Source organism: Parasteatoda tepidariorum, chromosome 1 (assembly GCF_043381705.1).
Source record: "Parasteatoda tepidariorum isolate YZ-2023 chromosome 1, CAS_Ptep_4.0, whole genome shotgun sequence".
Lineage (NCBI taxonomy): Eukaryota > Metazoa > Arthropoda > Arachnida > Araneae > Theridiidae > Parasteatoda > Parasteatoda tepidariorum.
The window spans coordinates 73398951-73424240 of record NC_092204.1 but is presented as its reverse complement, the minus strand read 5'-3'; the positions used below and the strand labels follow the sequence as shown (position 1 = coordinate 73424240).

At 32.3% G+C, this 25290-nt stretch overlaps 1 protein-coding gene across 1 annotated transcript in view; it reads left to right on the top strand.

Moving 5' to 3' along the window:
* LOC107447945 (papilin) overlaps window positions 1–25290 on the top strand; it is a gene marked incomplete in the record, with an annotated part of 216134 nt that overhangs the window by 180297 nt on the left and 10547 nt on the right. Inside the window, 2 exon segments of the mRNA XM_071182252.1 lie at window positions 21661–21911; window positions 22351–22623. Coding sequence (XP_071038353.1) covers window positions 21661–21911; window positions 22351–22623 — 524 coding nt within the window.

Here is a 25290-nt window from a genome sequence, read left to right as displayed (position 1 = left end):
AACTCACTGATTAGATGTAAACTGAATTAAATATTATGTATCTATTAATCAGAATTTGCTTTTCCAATACGGAACTTTTGCAACCTTCTCCGTCCAATCATCTGCTTTCTTCTTAAATGAATCAACACAAAACAATCTCTTTTTAACCTTCTGCTTGCGTAGTGTTAATATAATACGAGAGGACGAAAGAAGTCAACAAGATAGAGGTGTAAAATATATATTATAATTTCTTACCCCTCAGTATCTCAAGGGGGGGCAAAATTCCAATACTTGTACTGTACATTCAAATTTTTCCATTTTGTAAGTTTCATACACAAATATATTTCTAGATTATTGTAACCTTACACAAGATCGTGGGCCATGTAACCAAGATGGTTGGATTTTGTTTTGGTATTATGATTCGAGTGACGGTGTTTGCAAGGAATTCTATTATGGAGGATGTATGGGTAATCCGAACAGATTTAAAACAAGGAATGAGTGTGAGATGTCCTGCTTCCAAGCACAAGGTACCATTTTAACTACGTTGCTATACATCAGAGATTTTGGGAATAGCCATTTAATCTTTAAACAAATATGCTTTTTAAAACTTTGCAAAAACAGAATTTTCTCAGTTCCATTATAAATTATTTTAAAACAGAGCTGTGCGAGTAAATGTTCAAAGTGGCATTCCAGTGAACTAGCAATGTATTAAAGAAAATAACGACTAATAAGAGAAAATTAACTATTAACAATAACATCGAATATTTATCTCCCAAAAATATCCTAAGTGGTAGACGGATCGTGGGTTAGGCTTACCGTGGGAGGTCTTCGTGGTTTACCTTTCCATGCAACGAAAATGCGGATTAGTTCCATTAAAAAGTCTTCCACGAAAGCAGATTTCTCTCAATACTTGATCCAGGAGTTCCCTTGTCTTCTTGATTCGGTTCAAAATTACAAGGATACGGAGTTGAACATTAGTAGTGGTATAAACCCAAAAATTGGGTCAGCTGTTCAACGACTGCTTTAAATAAAATAAAATGCTGAGAAATGCTATTTTTATGCGTTTTAGAACTGTTCAAAAATAGAATTTTATTAAATAGTTACAATCCGAATATTTTCATAATAGTGCTAAATGAGTTCCTGTTCAAAATGGCACTCTAGTTAACTAGCGATATTGGAAAATAACGATTAAAAAAATAGTGCGAGGAGTCCCTCCGCGCGGAAGAAGTTATACTTCGCAACCTGCGACGTTAATTGTTGAAGAATCAGCAGTCATAGAAGGATCATTAGTTATATTCAACGACTCTTTTTCTTGCTCCGCTCGCTTCCGTGCTCTGTAATCACGGTAATATTGTGCATTTTTCCCTCTTGAACCAGTGGAAGTGCTTGTGGTTGCCTCACCTGGAAAATCTATTAATAATGTATGTAAATGCGTCATAATGTAATTTCAGAAGAGAAACAATCAATTGATATTCACAAGAGACGTACCTTGACGTAACCTTAAATCCATCGCATTGTCCGTGGGATTGTTTTCACTCATTTTTTACAATTGTTATCCACTAGATTTGAAAATAAAAAATACTACCCTATTAAATTACAGGGTAACAAAAAAGTATAGGGATCACTTTTGTAGTCATCTACCACTAAAGTTTTAAAACCTTTTTACATGTATAGCATACTGATCTAAGGCTCTGCTATTAGACTTTCAATTGCATTATTATTTCATAAAATAATAAAAATGCCTCTGAAGAAATTTGACAAAAAGCTGATTGGTCTAGTACAAGCATTTTTAGAACTTCGATGGAGCCACAGGACTATACAAACCCATTTTAAAAGGAAAGGTATTGTGATTTCACTCAGCCATATCAGTCGCATCAAGAATTCAGAACTCGGATCGATGCAAAATAATGCAAAACCAAAAAGAAGTGGACAGCCAAACAAATTGAAGAAATCAGATTTGCAGAAGCTTGATAAGATGACATCAAAACCGGATCCACCAACACAGACAAGCATGGCTAAAGCTCTTAACGTGAGTCAGCAAGTTGTAAGCTATCAACTAAAACAAAAGTCGAAGAAAAAATGCCATAAAAAACCTAAATGTCATCATTTAAGTGAGAGATCGGTGCAGATTAGGAGGCAACGTTCATGGCCCCTCTACAAGCCTCTCCATAAGGACAGATGGCGAAAGTTCATTACAACTGATGAATCTTGGATCTATCTATCTGATACCAATGCTAAATCTAAAGTTCAATATCTTAGCCGTGAGCAGAATAGGCGAGACTTGACACCCTCAACCACGGTGCCTCATTCCAAAGGCGTAATGGTTTGGATGGGCATATTCGCCCATGGTGTGACCAAACCTCGGTTTGTGAAACCTGGGGCCAAAATAAATTCTGAGTATTACATACAGAAGACATTAAAGCCCTTTCTTAAGGATGATTACTGCAGATTGTACCCTAATGGTGATGCTGTGTCTTCCATTAGGACTCTGCCCCACCGTATGCATCTAAGGTCACCCAGAAATTCCTTACAGATCAGCAAGTGCAATTCCTGAAACCAGAACAATGGATTCCAAACAGTTCTGAAGCTGCACCATGCGACTACTACTTATGGGGACATCTGAAAAACAAACTGAATAAGCGAAGAATTTCTACATTGAGAGGCTTTCAAAGAGCTATTAGAGAAGAGATGAAGAAAACCCCCCAGGAAATCATTTTGCGGGCTCTAAATTCATGGTTGAAGCGTTGTAGACAAATCTATTATGCCGGAGGTCGACATATTGAGAAGCATCGCTAAATTTAAGTAATAAATCTTGGAAATAAAAACATTCGAAAATGATCCCTATAATTTTTTGTTACCCATTATATGTGTATCAAAACAAACTAAAAAAATATTTATAGAAAAACAATAGTTTTATTATTTTTATGCTAAGAACCAAAACAATATGTAAATGAATGAGGGAAAACTGGATCCTACCACGTGATTTCCCGGCCAATAAAAATGTAGCGTTAAACGTTTAACGCAACCTTGTTGGAAGTCGCATAAGAAGTATAACTTCAATAATAGAAAATGAGATTGTACTTTGCGCCTTTAATTCATCTACGCAAGTTTCAATTAGCAAGTTCTATAAATCTCTTAACCTTCATAAAGTAAACTGCACGCTTTATAGTATTCGAGCTTTAGGCGGTTAAACCAACATCTCCTAGAAGTAGGAAGGCCTCAGCACAGATCAATTTAGTAATCCGATGTGACGAAGTTAACTGCGCAGTTGATGAAAAATAAGAAAGATGTCATTACGTTCGGGGTACTAAGCTGCGCAGTGGTTGAAAATACGAATATGTCATTACGTTTGGACTACTAAAGGATATTTATGGTAACCCGTGCAGAGGCCTATTCTTTTCTAGGAGGTGTTGGTTGAACTTGCTTTCGAAAAGAGAGAATTTTTTTTGTCGACTGTTTACTGCCAATATTCTTAAAAATTTTTTCCCAACCGAAAATACTCTAAGATTGTCACTTCCTCCAATGATATTTTTAAAATTTAAAGACTTGGCGAAAGGAAGTAATGTAAACTGAAATAAAAAGTTTCCCCATCTATCACTAAGTTCTTAAATTGTTTTTCGAAGTGAAGTTGCGCTTAAATTTGTCCCCTACCAGGAGATGACTTCGGACAGTGTGTGCCTCAGTGTTTTGGGACAGTTTGTGACTTTGGAGATGGCAGTGGGTAAAAGGTAGAATTATCTTTTAATGCGAATCCACTGGAAGAAATGATTCCTATTTTTGTGGGAGGAAAAACATAACAGGCTGAGTATGAGAAGTTGAGGCACGTACATTTGGTTTGCAAATACGTTACTGTGTATTTTATTAATTTATCTTTTTGATAGTCTTATACTCAACGAAATCATTTTATAAACTATTACTTATACTATGATTTATGATTGAATTTTAGATGTATGTACTTTACCTATGATAAAAGGATCTTGTGCTGGCATATTTACTCAGTGGTATTATGACAATGATAAAAACGATTGTATTGAATTCATATTCACCGGTTGTCAAAGAAACGCCAACCGTTTTGACTCTAGGGAAAGTTGTTTTCAACGATGCAAGAAAGAAAAATTAACAACCTCTGCAGCAGTTATTACGGAAGGTCAGGTTAAGTACTGAATAAAAAATTAATTTTGCTTTAAATAATTTAAAAATTAAAATAATAAATTTAAAAAATTAAGGCAATGATTTTTTTTTTCTTTCTTTTCTTCTTCTCTTTTTTCTAGATTGAAAAGAAAAAATTATTAGGTTTTTGTCCACCAAAAGCGTAAAGCGTCGGAAGTATCTCTTTTAAAAGACAGGCCAGGAGAATTTCTGATGATGATAAAAAAATTTTTACGAAAGTTATGCCCCGTTCGTTTTCTCTTTTGGTGTTCGTAATATACTGTGTATGTACGTTTTTACGTAGTTATGTGCATTTTGGTGTACGCGCGTTTTTTCTTCGTTTTTCGTTTTCTTCTTCTTAGTCAACTAGAAAAACGAAATTTTTATTTTATACAATTTTTTTTTCTTCTTGTTTATCAGTTAGTTTGTTCATGGAAAGTAGACAATATTTAAATTGGCAATAAAACCGCAAAAAGGTTTGCCTTATATCGTCGAGGAAACGATTGTGTATTAGATTTAAATTTCTTCATTCAACAGGTCAAAATTTCTATCATTAAAAATTTCGATTATTATTACGATTAATGATCAGCTTTTAGAGAAACGATTGAAATATTTGCATTAAGCAAATCATTTAAACTCTAGTAGTTTAAATTATTTATATTTTCCAACAATATAAATAATGATTTACTATAACCGGCAATCAAACAAATTTGCCATTCCCTATTTATTTAGGATACTACTTAATCACCCTTAATATATGTTTCAAGAAAGGTAAGTTGCGACCCGTGACGTGTATATCAGTTTAACTACATCTTTATAAATTATTCTAAGAAATATATAAGGATAACGATCGCAAAACACTTTTCATGCATATTTGGTGTTTTATCTACCAAAGGTGTTAGAGACTGTAAATATGTAAACATTTCATTTAAGGGTAAGGTAGATGCCTTTTATAATCATTCACTTACTTGCAGGCATTTGTTTATTACCACGAGACCCGGGTCCTTGCCTCAAAGGATACTATGTTAGGTGGTATTATGATAACTATGAAAATATTTGCAAGTCATTTGTCTATGGAGGATGCGAAGGAAATGCCAACCGCTTTAAAGAAGAAACTGAATGCAAACAACACTGCGTGAAGAAGACAACTAAAGTAACTAGAGGTAATTGTTGACATCTTTTGCCCTTTTTAAATTTTAAGCATTAGTTCAACTTATTTGATCATTAAATGAAAAAATGTGAATCTCATGAAGTTGCCAATAACATAGAATAGAATTGAATTGTGATTTTTAATTATATGTAGCAATAGCATAGATATCTTTTGGTGAAAATGAAAACTTATGGCTTTTAAATTAGAACTCTATGTTTCTAAATTTTTGATAAATAAATAATATTTACCATAAAATGTAGGGTTTGCATTTCTTTTTTCTTGTAACTTTATATTCTATAGACAAGTAATTGCAACGCGATCAAGTTGAGAATTCTAGTGATTAACAGCAGTTGCTGCATTGAAACGGAGGAAGTAATAAAGATTATATACAGATAGTGTTTTGAAGTCTAATTTTGTACTTTTTATCAGTACTTCGATACCCAAGATGCCTAATTAATATTCATCATCTTGATTTATTAAATAATCTTGATTAATGAAATCGTTTTGATAAGTTGCTTTATTCATCGGAATTGAAGGAGATAGAGGGACACGAGTTCAAAATTGAAGACAATTTTTGTAGATTTGTTACAGTACTATCGGCTTTCAATAGTTTCGAGAAAAATACTTTTTTCTAAACATTAAGATGCTGCGTAAGAGTTTAATTTCGAAAATTTTTGAATGACCTTTGCTGCAAAGGTCCACTAAGAGTATTTATATCTTCATAATTAACGTGGAAGTAATAGAACACAAAATAATTGTCCATGCCATGTTCAACCATCTCTCAAAAAGTATTATCGAAAATAAATATATCTGTTTTTCTCAAAATTCCTGAGGAGTTCCAGTTTTGAACCAGCCGAAAACCTTGAAGAATTTTTTTCTCAAAAATAAAAAATAAACTAAGCAATATATGTCTAATAGTTTCACATAAAGAACATATCCTGCAACTTTCAACAAAATTAGAAAAGTCGAGTATTCAAGCCTGACTGACTCTTAAAAGAACTGACACTTATGCCCATTGCATGCTGATATGCATGTTGATACTTTCAATGTTATTCTTTATTTTATTCTTAATATTCGATTCAAAGTAATTTTTTTGTTTGAATCGGTGATTAATGGCTCTTTTTAATGTATCTAAATGGTTTGTAAATTTTCTGTAGATACCTTAATTTATAGTAGAAATTTTTACATTTAAATATTTGCCAATAGATTTTTTTTGTTGCAAATAGCACGGACATTCCTTATTTGTTATCATATTTATTTTTTGTTATAGACTATGCCAAGTCACTTCAAAGTTTTTAATTTTAATTACTTTTCAAAATGCCAGCCCAAGTCGCCGCGCGGATGGCGTGCCTGACTGCGAAGCCAATGGTTGTGGGTTCGAATATCGCCTCTCAAGGCATGGATGGATGTTTCTCTCTGTCTTATCCTCTTTTGCGTGGCGTGGGTAATGTTGCTCGCCTCCGTGACTTAGGTTCATAGGTGCCCACCGGGAAATGTTAAAGAGCAACACTTGCTGCATCTTCCGAGGCAAAAAAAAAGGAAATTCAGTTGTTGTTAGACATACCCCTGGAGAAGGAAAGCCTAGACCAGGTCCAGAAAGCCCCGTTGCGTCAGTTCCCCCATATATCTGCAGAAAGTCCCGATCAACCAGTAGCTACTTAAAAGAAGCGCCAAAGCAAAAGAGAAGGGTTGTTTGCAGCTTCTTTTTAGTTAGAGGAACCACTAGGGCAGAAGACTGACTTGACCTCTGGACTCACCTGCAGTCGTTAGCTGAGCAAAGTGGAACGGCCTTCACTCCTTGGGTGGCCCTACCAGGAGAACATTCTCCCGACGTACTTCACCCGTTCCGCCCAGGGACACCCCCTCGCCGTGGTGAGGCCGATTAAATTCAATAACTTTCTTTTAAAAAAAAATTTTTTAATTTAAAAAAAAACTTTCTAAATAAATATTTCTTGTTAGCTTTATTTTACAGTTTTAACAAACAACATTTTTATTTGTTTTCATTTTTTAATGACTGCATGTTTTTAATTACTCTATGATTACAGCTCTTTCTATACTACGACCAGTACCTCAACAACAAGAAAATGAAAGTACGTTTAGATTATAAATCATTCAAATTTTGATCAGGTATTTGAGACAAATCTGCCTTTGAGAACAAATTTATAATTAGTAATTTATGCTTACTGAAACTTATAATAAATTGCATTACATTGAAAGAAACACGAGAACCTTCAGCATTTAGTCCACNCTTTATTTTACAGTTTTAACAAACAACATTTTTATTTGTTTTCATTTTTTAATGACTGCATTTTTTAATTACTCTATGATTACAGCTCTTTCTATACTACGACCAGTACCTCAACAACAAGAAAATGAAAGTACGTTAAGATTATAAATCATTCTATTTTAGACTTCTTACATCTACAATTTTTCTATTATATTATTCATTTCTATTATTGAAGTATGTATTACTGCTTATATGGTTAGATATGTGCCGTTTAGCCGTCGATACCGGGCCGTGCAGTGAAGAGCTCACTCGATGGTTTTATGACGCTGAGACACAAAGCTGCTTACCATTTGTATTTGGAGGATGTGGTGGAAATAAAAACAGATTTATGTCACCAGAAGTATGCTTACGGTTTTGCTATGGAACTAAAGGTTTTTTTTTTTTAAATAATCGTTTAAAAAAATTATATAGAATCATTCTTATTCTTTTTTTTCTTCTCGAAACTTTGATGAAGGGGTACTCAAGTCCTTTTTTATTTACATATTTTTTATTTCATAAGAAATGATAATATCACAGTGTCATTAAAGGACTTCATACTTTTCTAAGAGCATTTAATTAATTTTATTACAACGGCAATTTATATAGTCTTCATTGTTCAGTCTTGTAATTGTAAACCCGACCTAAAAGATAATTTAACTCCGGAATCAATTATTTGAGACAAATCTACCTTTGAGAACAAATTTATAATTAGTAATTTATGCTTACTGAAACTTATAATAAATTGCATTGAAAGAAACAAGAGAACCTTCAGCATTTAGTCGACTAAACAAATTTCCCCAAAAATGGACTTTTAACAAAATGCCTGAACAAAATCCTGATGGATACTGCGTCAGCACTAGAGTCGATGTATCAATAAGCGAGTTAGAATTTGCCATACATAATGTTTTAAGCAAATTTATAATGAGGGCAAAGAGAACTTTTAACTTACCATGACTGATATTGATCAATAAATTTCATAAAATGTTAGAACATAAACCACTTTGGAAAATCTACAGAAACAGGGGTAATTTTATGAGATACCTGGATCAGTTAAAGAACCCTTTTAAAAAAAATTATCCTTAAAACGCTCTCTTCACAAAATATTTTACAACACATATGAACTTTCACAAATTATTCTTTTGAAGAGAAATCAATTAAGTCTTTAATTCCTTATTTCAAAACTGCAACTCTTTGTAAGATATGATTTTTGTGCTATTTTTACCTTATATTTACCTACTTCATTATTTTATTTAAATCTTTATTTTTACACATTAGTGAAAACAGGACCCTGATAGATTCTACGATAATTTTACATTCAAAAATTTATGAGTAGATTTACTATACCTTTCACGAAAAAATTCGAATACCCACAGATGTATACACATACATAAAACAAAAATTTATGATGCATAATATAATTTTCTGTGAGTGATTTAAAATAGTGTAAAAGTATATTAATAAAACAAATGCAAAAATATAATCTGCAGACATTATTGTCGTGCAACTACCAATGTCCTCACATCAACGTGAAGACCAGGTTCCCGATAAAAGCATACAAAAAACAGACATCATTCCTGATTCTAAAGCATTGATGTCTTTTCGTTAACACAGTAAAAAATGGATACTCAAATCTCACGAAACTTTCTTCGTTTTTGTCGAAACCATTTTCTGGTATATGCTCCGAGTAAGCGTAATGTCAAAGTAACGAAATAACTATCGCCACTTCTTCGAGGATTTCGACAAAAGTAAAAAATCGTTCGACATTCTTTTTACGGAGAAAAAAAAAATAATAAATAAATGGTGGCATTTTTGATTACTTTTTTGTGGGCACCATATAGTGGATCAACGTCACACCAAAGGTGAGAATAGAAAGATAAATTACACCTATGCCAGAAGCGGGATTCGAACCCGGGATCTTTCTTGTATAATAGGCTGACTCCTTGACTACCATGCAGCCCGCTCGGCTTATATCGTCATTCTAGTTTTAACCATCTAGTCCTCATTCTAGTTTCATCGTTCCAGTTAACAATCCCCCTCAGTGCACTGCGATGAGGTTCCAAGTTAAGGAAACATTTTCGTCATGCATTTCAGAGTTAGCGTTTCTTCGCAAATCATGCGATTTCGCGACGAAATGATTATCAAAATTAAAGAAATACAGTTCAAAGATTACAGAATCGTCAAAAGAGAGAGTTTTATTTCTGAGAGTGTATACTTAGCCAAACTGTCCCTAATTAGTTAAATTCATAATGAAAATTAAGAGTTTATTTGAGTAGTCATAAATAATAATTGTGGAGAGGCCGTTGTAACCTGGTTGGCAGGGCGCTGGTCAAGCTCGTGAGAGTGGGAGTTCAAATACAGCCAACTGAAGACTCCCTGTGTAGTAAATGGTGAGTGGCGCATGCCACTGGAAATCAAGAATAATCGCACCCTTTGCCTTAATGGCCTACGACAACAACACAACAATAATTATATACAGGCCTAAACAATAATTATATACAGGCCTAAGCCTTGATCAGGTATTGACATTCTTCAATAACAGTAAAATATAAGAAAAATATTAAAATTTTTAAAAATTAGGGTCATAAAGTTTGTCACGACATCACATGACATCAGAATGACACCTCACAACCAAAATTCCAGGCACTCCGTTTTGAAGCAACTTATCACAGCGTTTCGCATGTTAAAGAATGGGCAATGGTGGTTTTCGCATTATTGACGAATGAAATATTAATAGGACTTCTCGTTATATCGGGCTTGTCAGAAACATTGAAAAGAAGCATTTTGAATGAACGATCATTATGAAATTTTAAAAAGAAGTTTTAAGGTATATAAAAGCAAATTATAGAATGGACAATAAAAATTATGCTTACTCTCTTATTGAACTAAAAATAACAAAACAAAAAGTTATAAAGTATGCGTAGATGTACAAAAGATACGCTGAGCAGAAAAAGTGATCCATTTATGAATCTATGATATTTGGAGATTTTTTTTTGAAAGAAAAAAGTAAAGTTTTATTCTTGTGTTCTGAAGAATGGAATATTTTTTGAAATGATTTCGATATAATATATACTAATGAAGAAAGTCTGATATGAATATCTTAAAAATTCATAAAAAAAAAAGATTTATTAAAAATGACACAAGCATCCTGTGGGATCATCCCACCACAAAAAAATTTTATTTCTCATATTTTTTCCATATACCATCACAGTTTGGAGTTCGGACGATTATTGTAAGTTATTATCACTTGTTACTAAATTTCGCCTTATGATACAAAATACAATTTGTGGGAAACCCCTTATCATTTTCAGCTTTCTTTTAAAAAGTACAAAAACTTTTTAATTTCTTGAAATTATTCAGATGAATAATTTCGATATTCAATAAATAAATGTAATCTTATATTCAATAAATAAATATAATAAATATATTCTTGAATAAATTAGATATTCAAATCAAACTTTTACATTAGTTGCCATATACGATTCATTACAAAATTATGAAATTTTTCCCCTCATGCGCAGTATAAAAGAACTAGCTCGAATACTCATATCTTGTGCAGTTTTAACTGTTTTTGTTGTTAAATTTTAAAACAATAATTTTGCTATTAATTTTAAATTGTTTCAAAAATTTAGTTTAATTTTAATGATTATTTTTAAAATTATAGCAAAAGGACGTAAGACAAAAAAATATTTTTAATCAAAGTTTACGAAATTTCATGCAGACATTGTAATTAAAAAAGTAAAGTAATTGATACTAGTTACAAGCTTATTTGCTTGATTTTTTTTTCTGGCATAGGGTGCTCAAAAATACACGTTCTCCTTCTTAATTTATGAGCAGTCTCTCAAACCTCTGAAAGCCTTAAACCTTATTGATAACTTAGAGAAATCGCATGAACTAAACGCCTCTAAAGTTACAAAATAAGTATTTCGTGAATTAAATTTCAACTGGAACGTGTGCATGTTAGAAATACAAGCGACAATTGTTGACGCAACCAAATTGCAAATTGGTGTATCTAATATTTTAATTCGACGACTTTCTAACGAACAAAAGGAAGGAAAAAACGAAAGAGGATTAAAAATTTTGAAAAAAGCTTTTTTCAAGTAGACTGAAAAATTAAATAAAATAATTCGATTTTAGTCAGAACTAATAATTGTTCTTTCAAAACGAACTTTTCTGCCACTACAGAAAATTCTCTCTCCCCCACCCTTACCCATCTCTTTAAAAAGTGATATCCCCATGATTTTCTTTTTAAGTCTAACAANTGACACCACTAATTATTAACTGTTAACTCTGCAAAAAATAGCCAATAGAAAAATATGCAATCGCAAATCTAATGGCTAGCTTTATTTTTAAATAAAATTTTTTGAAATTTTCGTTTGCTGCAAGACGCGTACCCCCGCTAAACTGTTCCCGTATCCCTGGGGGTACAAGTACCACACTTTGGGAAACACTGCCATATACGATTCATTTCAAAATTATGAAAAATTTTTTAAATTTTTTCCACTTATGAGCAGTATAAAAAAATTAGTTTGAAAACTCATATCTTGTGCAGTTTTAACTATTTTTGTTATTAAATTTTAAAATAATAATTTTGCTATTAATTTTAAATTGTTTCAAAAATTTAGTTTAATTTTATTGATTATTTTTAAAATTATAGCAAAAGAACGTAAGACAAAAAAAATATTTTTAAGTGAAGTTTACGAAACTTTATGCAGACATTGAAATTAAAAAAGTAAAGTAATTGATATTAGTTGCAAGCTTATTTGCTTGATTTTTTTCTGGCATAGAGTGCTTAAAAATACATGTTCTCCTTCTTAATTTATGAGTAGTCTCACAAACCTCTGAAAGCCTTAGACCTTATTGATAAGTTTGAGAAATCGCATGAACTAAACGCCTCTAAAGTTACAAAATAAGTATTTCTTGAATTAAATTTCAACTGGATCGTGTGTATGTTAGAAATACAAGCTACAATTGTTGTTGCAACCAAATTGCAAATTTGTCTATCTAATATTTTAATTCGACGACTTTCTGACAAACAAAAGGAAGAGAAAAACAAAAAAGGATTAAAAATTTTGAAAAAAATTTTTTCAAGTAGACTGAAAAATTAAATAAAATATTTCGATTTTAGTCAGAACTAATAATTGTTCTTTCAAAACAAACTTTTCTGCCACTACAGAAAATTCTCTCTCTCCCACCCTTACCCATCTCTTTAAAAAGTGATATCCCCATGATTTTCTTTTTAAGTCTAACAAATATAGTTTCTTTTTCTATAGAAAAACCTGGTTTTGACCATTTTCATTTTACTATTAACAAAAATATCTTTTCCATTGCTTTCCTTAAAAACTCATAGCTTTATTGTTAAACCAGTATGACATTGACCATGTTTATGACTGATTACGAAACATACCTTTGTTATGGACTAAAAACTTGTTTTAATTTAATTTCTTTACAGCGTCGGAACTAAAAATAAGAACAATTCCTGCTGAAATACTACCTGTTCTAACAAGTACTCCTTTTCCTCAATGTGCTCCTTCAAATTGCACTGATTTACTGTGCCCGTATGTCTCTAAAAGAGAATTCATCGATGTCGACGGCTGCTCTTCTTGCAAATGCGTTGACCCCTGCGAGGTAAGTTGATATTAAATATGGAGCTTTGAATTGTCTTATAGGAAAATATTACATCTAAAGAATTAAAAGAACAAGTGATAAAAGAAATAAAGTTTATAGCGATCGACTTTGATTTCCTTAATATATGCAATACCCTACAATGTTGGAAGACACGCTTTCAGTTTCTGACTCTTTTTTCGAGAAAGAGGATTATTTTATAACTTTACAGGTGTCTTTAGGTCATGTGGTCGTACCAAGCCGAATGCGGTATTCATATCAACCAACCACCGCTGGGATTTGAACCCGGTTCACCTCAACGGAAGGCGAACGCTTCATCCCCTGAGCTACGGCTTCTTAATTATCATAATAGTCGTCGAAAATAGAATCAGAATAAGCCCAGAAATAGCTGTTTTATCGTAACATGATGTAAGATCGTAACATTTATCGCAACATAACAAACTTATTAAATTGCAATTAAACAGTCATTTAATTCCTAATTTACTTGAAAGTAATTTTTGTTTAGATGAGTAAAAATACAGTTTAAAATACAAATAGTATTTACACTAAGTAGGTACCCCTAGCGACGTTCGATGTCATTTTTAGTCACAGGTGGCTATGCAGTTAAGTACCTGCGAATAACGTCAGCGTGTGTATCGATTCCGATTGGCTGTTGAAAAGGAGATTTTTTAATGTTGGCAACTGTTCTTTCTATTCTATTTCTAATTAGTTTAGCATGTCAAATATGAGTTCCGTTAATTGACACATTCTGTATTCTTTCACAAAGAAAGCTATGGGTATTTTTTACTTAACACAAGGACAAAGGCATGTAAAACACAAACTTATTATGAAAAAAATGTATACAGACATGGAAATAAGAATAAACATTTATGAATACAGAAAAATACAGGAAAAAATATAAATTAGGTTAAATAAAAGGCGTCGACAGAAAGAATATTTTAACAAATGCGATATACGACACGGCGTTTTTTTTACAAACTTCATGTTAATCAACATTCTAACTTATGTGAAAAAAGTTATCCAGATCTTAGTCAGCAATATTTATACACGTCATCTTGTTAATAAACAACCAACTAGCGCAGAGGTTATAGGTTAAGTATCTGCGTATCAGTGATATTTTTCTTGAGTTGCAAGTGCCCAATCCTCACTTCCGATACATAGTATGTAAATATGAAATTTTTTTAATTTTTGCTTGGTTATGCAATTTTTGACACAACATTCATGTCAAATGAGTGAAAAATATATTATGAAAAATACAAAAATCACATTACAGATCAGCAATTCTGATTTATTTTAAAAATTGATAAAAGACGCGTGTATTTCAGGATGCCAATTGTCCAGAAGGGACCCGATGCATACCGGACCCCGATGCGAAGACCAAAAAAATCTGCATGAGGAGTAAGAATGCCTTTAAATCATTTTATCGACACCATAATTTAAAATTTATTGTAACAAAAGATTCTATGTTTTCATTTCAGCAAAGAAACTCGGCTCTTGTCCACCTATTAGGAGGAAAACAGCAAATGAGGAAATGGATTGTGAAACTATCTGCAAGGATGATGCAGATTGCAAAGGAAACCGAAAATGTTGTGATAACGGATGTGCATTGACTTGCCTGGAATCAGGTTGAATTATAGCACAATATAACATAAGTGAAATTCTGTAACGGACAAATTTTTACGCGTCGATACGAAAAAAATTAAACTTACTGAAAAATTAAAAAGATTAACAACTTAATCGTCAAATAATAAAATGAATAACTTGATAAAAATGTCATTTTAAGCTATTTGATATTCTTTAAACCTAATTATTTCACAAAATAAAGGATTTTTTAACATTATATTTGTCTATAATAGATAGTTTGAACAATTAAGATTAAATTTAAAAGTAAAGAAAAGGAATACGTACCTAAAAGTATAAGATTTCACCAGATAAAAACACCTTGTCGATCACACCATGTTCATTTTGCGAGATAAAGTTTATTGCATTTTATTTCGGTGAATTTTGGCTCTCAAACAATCAGAAAGTGCTATCCGAATGTCGTGACTCTCTTACCAAGTTAGATAGCCGGAGCTCTACTATTTTCTAGCTAGGCATACTCCTATTTACATAGGCTTGGCGACAAAACCCGGTATTAAATATTGGTCCAATCACCCCTAAGCTCAAAGTTTCCAAAACTATCGCTTTGTCACAGAGCCGGCAAAAACTGTCGCCATTCCATTAATTGGAAAGGCACCATTTTCTCTCTAAATTTCGTTAAAATTACACTATTTTCTTTTCAACAGAGAAAAAAATAAAAAATAATAGTAAAGATATTTTAATAACACTGGGAAGCTTATTTTTCCGGTGCTATTGAAAGGGAAAATAAACTTCTATAACAATAATGGTAAGAGGGAATTAGGTCCAAATAGGTTAGGAGCACTGCTTCACGAAGTATAAAAAATGTCATCTAGAATATTAGTTAATTCACATGCAAATGGATTTTCTATACTAGAAAGAACGTATCTCGCACTTTCATCAAATTGTTTAATGATATTCAATTTTGAATAACAGAAGTATGATAGTAATTTAGCTTTAACGGGTAGTACCTAAAGCTAAGGTAAAAGAGAGTTATTTATCTATAATAACTGCATACCTTATTATAACATAAAATCAAGAACATATTCACAAATCGAAATCTAATTGCTTTCCTTGAGCTATCTTGAACTGCAATGAATGGTCTGGTGGCTAAACATTCTAAATCATATGGAGGCTAATGCTTTGCAACTTGTTAGAATTCTAGAATGAAATGCTGTTGTATCTCATTTACTGAAACTTTCGTCAGGCATAGTCCCGCAGTAGAACACCGAAGTCAAACGTCACTGGCTACGGTCAGTAAGTTGTTAAAGGAGAACTTCGCATAGCCTGTGTAGGGACCGATGGTGCAGATATCGGTCCTCGTTAAACTGTTCTCCTTCGCTTGCAGGTCCTCAGGTACGAAAGAGAGAGAGCAACCCCCTCCCCAGAAGATCGAAATTGTGATGGTATTTCTTCGGATCCTCCTTAGTGAGGTTTCCAATAGTCGTCGTCAATATCCAATGTTGTAGCGTAAGTGCGAAGTGGCTGGGTGGCGCAGTTGGTTTGTCGTCGGCGTTCTGAGCCCAAGTCTGCGGGCTCGATCCCCGACCCAGACACCGGATTTTCGGGATGCAGAAAATCCTCAGCGGCCATGTCGTATGATTATGCGGCATGTAAAAGATCCCTGGAGTGCTTTATTGGATCTTGACATTTCCGGCAAAATTAAATTCCTAGAGCACTTTAGCATCCAAATAGAGTCTCGGTGCTATCATCTAGTGTGGCAGAAACTGGACGTCCAAATTAACATGGCCAACGGTATCTCACCCATTGTGGTAGTCCTGAAAGAGTGGATACCACTTCTGGAGAACGCACTAGGTCTCCTCATTGGGAAGACTGATTGTGCAGCTCATGGGAAATAAAAAAGCTTAAGTGCGACGTAAATTAGGCACCTACCTACCACATCAGGGACTATAAATAGATAATGATCTAATTTATATTTCTCCTAGAACGACTCTGGACATTTTATGTATCAGTGCATTTTCTTCGGTCTTTGTTGATTTCAAATCAGCATCTTGTACTTTCGTATCATGCTCATAATAATTTTGAACATTTTAGCGACTTGGATTAAGATGATACTGTATTTCTTTCTTTTTTTAAATAGCTACAGGCCCATTCGTTTAAATTCTCTGGTTCAATGAAATCGACCGGTTTCTTTCCGTGGATTCATTTCACTTATTTCTATTTTTCAACTTTTATAATTAATTAACATTAATAATTGCAACATTTGTGTCTAGATGTTCATTTCAGGGAAAGTAATATTTACACTAACATGCACAAGGATATAAAATTTTTTAAAAAATTTATACTAAAATTTAGAGACTTATTGATATGAACCTTGTGATCTGAGTCTAATGATTTGATTATCAATCTTAAGTTTTAAATAGAAAGTGTGCAGTACATAATGGGAAAGTAAATTTTTATTTTTAGTGCTATATTTTATTGGTTTCTTTTTATTTTAGAGGAACTGCCACCCCCACCAATAAAGCCAGGTAACATTTTCTTCCAATTACTTATATTTAGTCTTTTTTATGAAACCTACATCAAAAGTAAAATGTGTTCAAACTACACCTTTTAAATGCGTAGAATTTATTACCAATCGTAGAACAGTAATTTTTATCAACAATTAATAATAACAACCATAGTCTTAATCAATTCAACATAGCGCCCACTTAACAAGCACCCACTAACATAGCGCCCACTAACAAAGCGCCACTGAGGAAATGAATTAAATGTGTTTCCTCTCACAAAGAAAAGGCTGAGTTTTTAAGAACTGGCTATTTTACTTCCTAGACATACACCGTTCATAACGCCTTCGGTCAGCTTACGGGTAAAGAGATCTCCGGTCGTGGTCATATTATGTGACCGGGCATACTTCCTTCGAAACTTGAACACATTAATGCATGATGAGTTGGAGAAGTTTAGTAAATTTTTAATAACAAAACATGTCTTGAGTATCAAATATTTTATTTTATAACCGCCATTGAGCAGCACACCCAATTTTGGGTTTACGACTACTAATGTTCAACTCCGTAGCCTTGTAATTTTGAACCAATCCAGAAGACAAAGCAACTTCTAGATCAGTACCCCCAGACGTATGATTTGTAATGGGGACATGGAGGACTTTGAGACTAGACAGATTTAACGTGCATCGGTCACCAGTTCGATCACCGGATCGAACCCACGACCTCTTGGACATGGGTCCAGTGCCCTACCAACCAGACTAACCCGGCCCGTAGTTTCAAATATTGAAGTTTTATAAAAAGATTTCTAAGTAGATTCCTAATTCAGTTTATACAATTTGAAAAAATTAAAAGATAAACTACAATCAACGCAATAAGTGTCATTTCTTTCAATATTTAAAAGTTAGTTTTTTTTAATGTTTTTAATGCGAATTATTGGTAGATTTCCCAAATATAAATACTAATGTTATGAAAAAAAATAGAGGTGCTTATTTTTTGTGAATGATTGATTTTTGGTTTTGAAAAATAGATTTTTTTTTAACTGCACGTTATATCTGAATGGATGTTTTCGGTAGCTTCTTTTAAGTAAAGAGAAACCGTAATCTGTTTTTTTTTTCGCCACTTTTGCTGTTGCGTGACTGCTTGCATTCTTCTGTGCAGTTTTTAAAATAAAGTTTACTTTCTGCATAAATTTAAAATTTGAACACAAAAGTCTTTTCCAAATTGCAACATTTCGTTCCAAAAATTTCTAACAGAAAAACTGAACATGTTTTCCTTTTCACGAATTATTTTATTTTTAAGAAACATCTCGTTTGCAATTGCTATTTATATCACATGATCACTTAGCATGTATGATTATAATTCATAAAACAGCCTTTGTAACCACATACTAACGAGTCATGCATGTTTTTTTTCTCTTCAATATAGAAACAGCCCAAATATTACCTAGTGTACGTGAGGTAAAAGGACGCATCGGAATGCCAGCTGAACTGCCTTGTAAAGCTATCGGGACTCCAAGACCTACTGTTTCTTGGTATCATGATACTTCAATGCTGCCCCTGTCAAGTCGCCGATATGACATGAAATACGATTTTACTTTAGTCATTCGATCTCTTGTCTATCAGGACAGTGGTAAATATTCATGCCGAGCTTACAATGAAATAAGTGATGCCGTCGTTGTCTACAATGTAACACTAACCATTGAAGCACAGCCAACGTATGCAGCAACGTATTACACTGAAGAGGGTCGTTTCAAAGAATCAAAACTTTTAACACCTCTTCTTCCATCAACTACATCTTTACCGCCACCTTTTCAATATCTACAAGGTAAATACACTGATACTTCATAGCTGGTATTCTGTATTAAGAGTGTTAGTTTTTAATGCATTTAAATTTTAAAAAAATCTGCTTAGATGTAAGCGAAATTAAGAATGGAACAAGTCTTCTTGAGTGCTTTGGCAATGATTTACCCAATCAAATAAAGATACGCCGCTATCATAATACTCTTACTTAATCATAACCTTAAATAACTTGACCTAACCTTAATTATAATGCGTCTAAAATCTTAATAATTTTAATTTCACCAAAGTTCATTGTATATTATGCAAGTTCTAATTTAGACAACAACGCACACGTCACAGTTCTGAGCACAAATTTTTTTTCGGGGCCCTCTGTGTATGAAAAAATCTGTCCATTTATTCGGATCGAAAACATGCGAGTTTACTGAACGGATTAAAAATTAGATATTTAAGAATCACTAAAATTGTTTAGCCAGCATTACAAATAAAATTCTATAACAAAAATATATATCGACGATTAAATATAGGATCGCGCCTTACTGGTCACTTAAAAAGAAGTGAAAAGTCTACTTTTAGAAAAAGAATGGTATTGATGAAAACATTGCTGCAAACCACAATTGTATTCCATGTTAGTTAGATTTGGATAATGCTCCGGTTTAAAAATGTGTCTTTCTGTGCCTTCGATAACTAACTATTGCAAACAAAAATGAATCCGTTTGTGCATTAACCAATTTCCAATGTAATATGAGCTTGTATACAACTTTAAGGTATAAAATATTTCTCTTAGTATTATATTAAATATTTCTCTGTAGAAGAACATTTGAAAGGGAAGTGTGGTGTCAAGAAGTTGGACATCACACATTTGAGATAAAATAAAAACTTTTTAAATTAAGTTTCTAATATCTTTGTTATTTTTTTTCATCAAAGTAATAATAGTAATAGTTTGTCTATTTGTTTGTCTATCGCCACTAAGTCTGAGACCGTTTGCTACTATGGAAACAAGAAATAGCTTATTTCAAAGAGGGGAGTTTCTCTTCCAATATCTCGTCGATCAGAGCCAAAACCTGCTTAAACACTGACCAAACACCTCTACTTGAAATAGTTGAACCTCGTAACCATAGTCCCCACCACTCCTTCAGACTAATAGTGAGGGAATTTCTTTCCATAGACAGACTGTACACATCTAAGCATTATTATTCTAATGCTCATAAATGTCATTAAAGGGCGTAGTTAAAATAATAAATATCATTTATAACATATGTTTTGTTTCTGAATTGATGTTTTTGTAATATAGCACGGCATGTGACAAAGGGGAATAGAGAGTAAAGTATTATACTTTTTCATTTTATATCCGTCGTTGAACAGCCGACCCAATTTTGGGTTTACGACTACTAATGTTTAACTCCGTAGCCTTGTAATTTTGAACCCAATCCAGAAGACAAGGAAACTCCTGGATCAGTACCCCCAGAGGTATTGATTTGTTATGGGAACATGGAGGACTTTACGACTCGACAGATTTAACTTGCATCAGTCGCCGTTTACTACACGGGGAGTCCTCGGTCGGTGGATATCGAACCGGTTGAACTCTTGGACATGGGCCCAGCGCCCTACCAACCAGGCTATCACCCGGCCTTTAAATATGATACTTTGTAAAAAAAAAAAAGGAAGAAGGAGGTCAAAAATATTGAGAAAAGAGAGCGTGACATTTATGAGCGGTCTCACATGTCAATTTCTGAAATTGGTTTAAGCGCTAATTAAACATTTTTAAAAAAAATTGCTTAATTTCGTAGCTATACTTAAAGTAAATTGTCAGCTTATTTATAAGCGCTAAATACATATAATTTTAAAAATGCTGCCAATTAGATATAGTAGTTATAATTATATATAATTAATGGAATTACTTTAAACTTAAGTTGCATATGAAAATTTTAATTGTGGTCAGATGAAAATATGCCCTTTTGTTTAAAATTCACAGCATTCGACTACTCTCTTTTGACTAAATGAATATAAAACCTTATTTATATACTTCTAACTAAAATGGTGTTTATTTCTGTACATTAAAAATCGTCCTAAATAATTTAGGCAATGTTGTAATTAGGCATTTATTTAACAGCTTTTTGGTAAAAACAGGACACTTCATTTGGAATTGGATTTCATTTGTTAGTCTTATAGCAACGTTCCTCTAAATACCTATACCTATATAAAATACCTATATATACCTATAAATTTCATTCAGTAGTTACTGAATGCCTAAAACAAACTTTCATGTAAAGTGAAATCATTGTTAACTCCTTGAGAGGCAGAATTTTTTTTAAAAATAAAAACCAGAAATATCAAAATTATTTTAGTTTGGATCTAATAGAACAATTTATTTAAATGAGATTTTACGTTATTACCTCAAAATATATGTTTAGTTTTGAAAACCAAGCACAGATTTCGCTCCAAACAAAAATGTATTTTTGCTGTTAATTTTAATCTTTTAATTTTTCAATCATTAAATAAAATATGAATACATGTTACTAATTCACCATTAGTAAGTAAACAAAATGCATTGTCCGTAAATTTAAAATCTTACGTGCACTTATTTTTCCTTTTAGAACCACTGGAAACTGAGGTCAGCTTAGTTACTAACAATCCAACAGTTGGTTCACCTCTCCAGATTGATTGCATCGTAAAAGGTCCTCAATCAGTAAAAGCAGCAATTTGGAGTCTTGGAAACAATGTTATTGAGGAGAACGATCGCATAAATTTGCTTTCAAACAACACACTGTTTATCTCTAAAGCACAAAAAGAAGACAGCGGAACATATAAATGCACAGCTGAATATAACAATAAGTTTGCCTCATCATCTTTGTCCATCGCAATCATTGGTAAGTGATGAATTTATTTGTTGGATTTTGAAACACTTTGAATTCTTTATTATCATGGGATTTTCTGTATAAATCAAATAAGTATTAATCTATTCAGTTCTAATTAACTATCGTTGCAAAATTATTTGCGCAACAGACAGTGCAAGAAGAGATAAAGACAAAAAATAACGGTAGAAGGAAAATAATTTTATATGCTTAGTTAAATACTGACATGCTGCTAGGGTGAAAATACCAAAATCTGTTCGATTGAAAAAGAAAGCAGAGGAGCTGAAACACGATACACTTTAAACAAAATTGTATTTTTGTTGTTAATTTTAAGATTTCAATTTTTCAATAATGAAATAAAATATAAATGCTTGCTACTATTCACCATGCGTAAGTAAACAAAATGTATTGTCTGTAAATTTAAAATCTTATGTGAGCTTATTTTTCCTTTTAGAACCACTGGAAACTGAGGTCAGCTTAGTTACTAAAAATCCAATAGTTGGTTCACCTCTCCAGATTGATTGCATCGTAAAAGGTCCTCAATCAGCAAAAGCAGCAATTTGGAGTCTTGGAAACAATGTTATTGAGAAGAACGATCGCATAAATTTACTTTCAAACAATACACTGTTAATCTCTAAAGCACAAAAAGAAGACAGTGGAGTATATAAGTGCACAGCTGAATATAACAATAATTTTGCCTCATCATCTTTGTCCATCGCAATCATTGGTAAGTGTTTAATTTATTTGTTGGATTTTGAAACACTGAATTCCTTATTTTTATGAGATTCAAAGCAAGTAATGATGAAGTGAGATATAAAGCAAGAAAGTATTAATTCCAACGGTTTTAATTAACTATCGTTGCAAAATTAAATATATAACAGTCATAAAACAAGCAGAGATAAGAAAAATTACAGTAAAAAGTAAAGAACTTTATATACTAGGCTAAATAGTAACACGCTGCTACGTTTAATATGTTCCGTAAAATCAATGCTCTTAATATTTATATTCGAAATTGTGCTAAAAATGAATGAAAATAAATACAAACAGAAAGAAATATAAAGTAATAATTAAATAATATAAAGGGTGTACTTTGTGCTATGCATAAATAAAGCAAAACAATGTGAATAGAGAACAAATCAAGAAGCTGAAATGGATATACTACAGTTTCAGTTCCACAAACAAGAATCATCCTTAATGTCGAAACTCAAATGACTGGAAAAGGTTACAAGACATACACATTGCTATGGAATAAGGCTGCTTAACCAATAGGAAAAGAAGAGGAATGAGCTTGGACAAAGTTATAAAAAAAAAAAGATAAGAAACAGGTGTGAGGTGGCTGGATGAGAACCTCTGGGTACAAGGTGCAGAAATCAAATTAGAATTGATTTTCAAATATTGGGAAAGATTATTATTAACAAGATTATTAGAATTTTTTAAAATATTGCTGTGATTCCAAAAAGTTGAAGTGAGAAGCTGAAAGCAGTATTGAATAATTAATAGCTGGGGTAGTTATCAAATTTCGTCTTAGTGTGGTCTTTTGTATATTGGATAATGGTTTTCTTAAACATATAGACTTAGAGAACGGGAAAAACTTCTCCAAAATCAGGATCATCCAACACGATTGGGATTCTAATCATAGGTTTGAATTTTCATCTGCTAAAATAATTCTACATTACCCTTTGTACCGACCTGGTCTTCTGTGAATCATCTTTCGAAGGTTTCTAATAATTGAATTAATGATTTTTTCTAGTATCCCATTCTTTCCAAATGTTTTAAAATCACTTGAAATTTAATTTCTATAACTTGAACTTTGAGATTTTGACTCATCCACTGCACACTTGTTTATCTCCCTTTTGTATTACCTTGATGAAGTTTTTTCCCCTCTACTCGTTAAACCACTTTATTTTATAGCAACGTGTTGGTCTCGTCACCTACTCCAGTCATTTTGTGTTTGGACGCTGAGGAAGGTTCTTGCTGATAAGGCCTACACCGTAGTAGGGCCATTTTTGTGCCTTTATTTCATCTTTAACCAAGTTTTATTACTTTACAAAAAATAATACTTAATTCAAGACAAAAATGCTATAAAAATCCGATAAAATCAATACTGAAGAAGACACAAATAAAAATCTCTTCGATTGCCAGAGAAAACAGGAGTTGAAAGACGAGTATTAGAAACCCTTATAAGTACCACATGGCAATAATTCCAACTTTAGAGTTTTTAAACTTAACAAACCTAACTTCATCAATAGCGTTTTGTCTAGTTTCGATAGGGTTTTCCTCTATTTATACTTTGACTTCAAGTTTGAAAATTATTTATTAAGGGTGACGATTACCGAAAACCATGAAGCGAAAGAATAACAGAGGCTGATAGAACCATTTTAAAATATTGGTATCACGTGGTAAAAAATCAAAAGTAACAAATATTATGTCAATCGAATATCTTTACTTGCTCCGATGGGCAAAAACTGCACTGCACAGAATAATGCTTAAAAATATAAAACTTACTTTATGCTGAGTAAATATAGTGAGCAAAATGTATCACCTAAAATAACTTTTGATGAACGGATTTTTCCATAATCTTAATGGTTTGAAAAGATGACCTTAAATATCCTAATTAAAGCTATAACTATTAATTAAGTTACTGAAATGGACTAAAAAACGTACTTTCTCTGAACAAATGTACCATTTCTTGATTTGGATTCTTGACTATCAAAATATGGGGTGAAGACGTAATTTGGAAAATATGGTCCCATTAGTTTGACTGGAGAGTTGCCGAAAGTTTGTGCCTCTTAATGCTTCTTTTTGCATTATTAGCCATATCTTGTAGCGAATCAAACACACATTCCGCACGCAATTATTAAATTCGTATGTCCTAAACAATTCCCCGAAAAAAAAATACTTTTCACTGTTTCATTTAATCAAATTCGAAATAATATTGAATTGCAAGTTAGAAAAAATTTTATATCATTTTAAACTATTCAATTTTAATTAACAAAAAAATTTTTTAGAGAGATATAAAATAGTTGAACAGTTATAAAATTATAAAATTTCAAAAAATTCATAATTTTAAAATTATATTTTTAAGAACAAATCTACTAATTGCATTCAAATTTTGTATTTTAGCATTTAAATTTATTTACTCAGTTCAAACTGGTGTAAAAATTTATTTACACTACGATTTCTTCAACCTTGATTAAATAAATAATAAAAATAATAAGAGACCATGAAAATTATTTTTTACATAGAATTATCTAAATTAAGTCTAAACTTTTGATTGTATATTAAATTGCATCGATACATTAAAATAAGCTTTCATGATATGGAGAAACACATAAAAAGAGAAATGGTCCCCTAACTTCGACCGTTCTTCTGACTCATCTGACCATTCATCGGG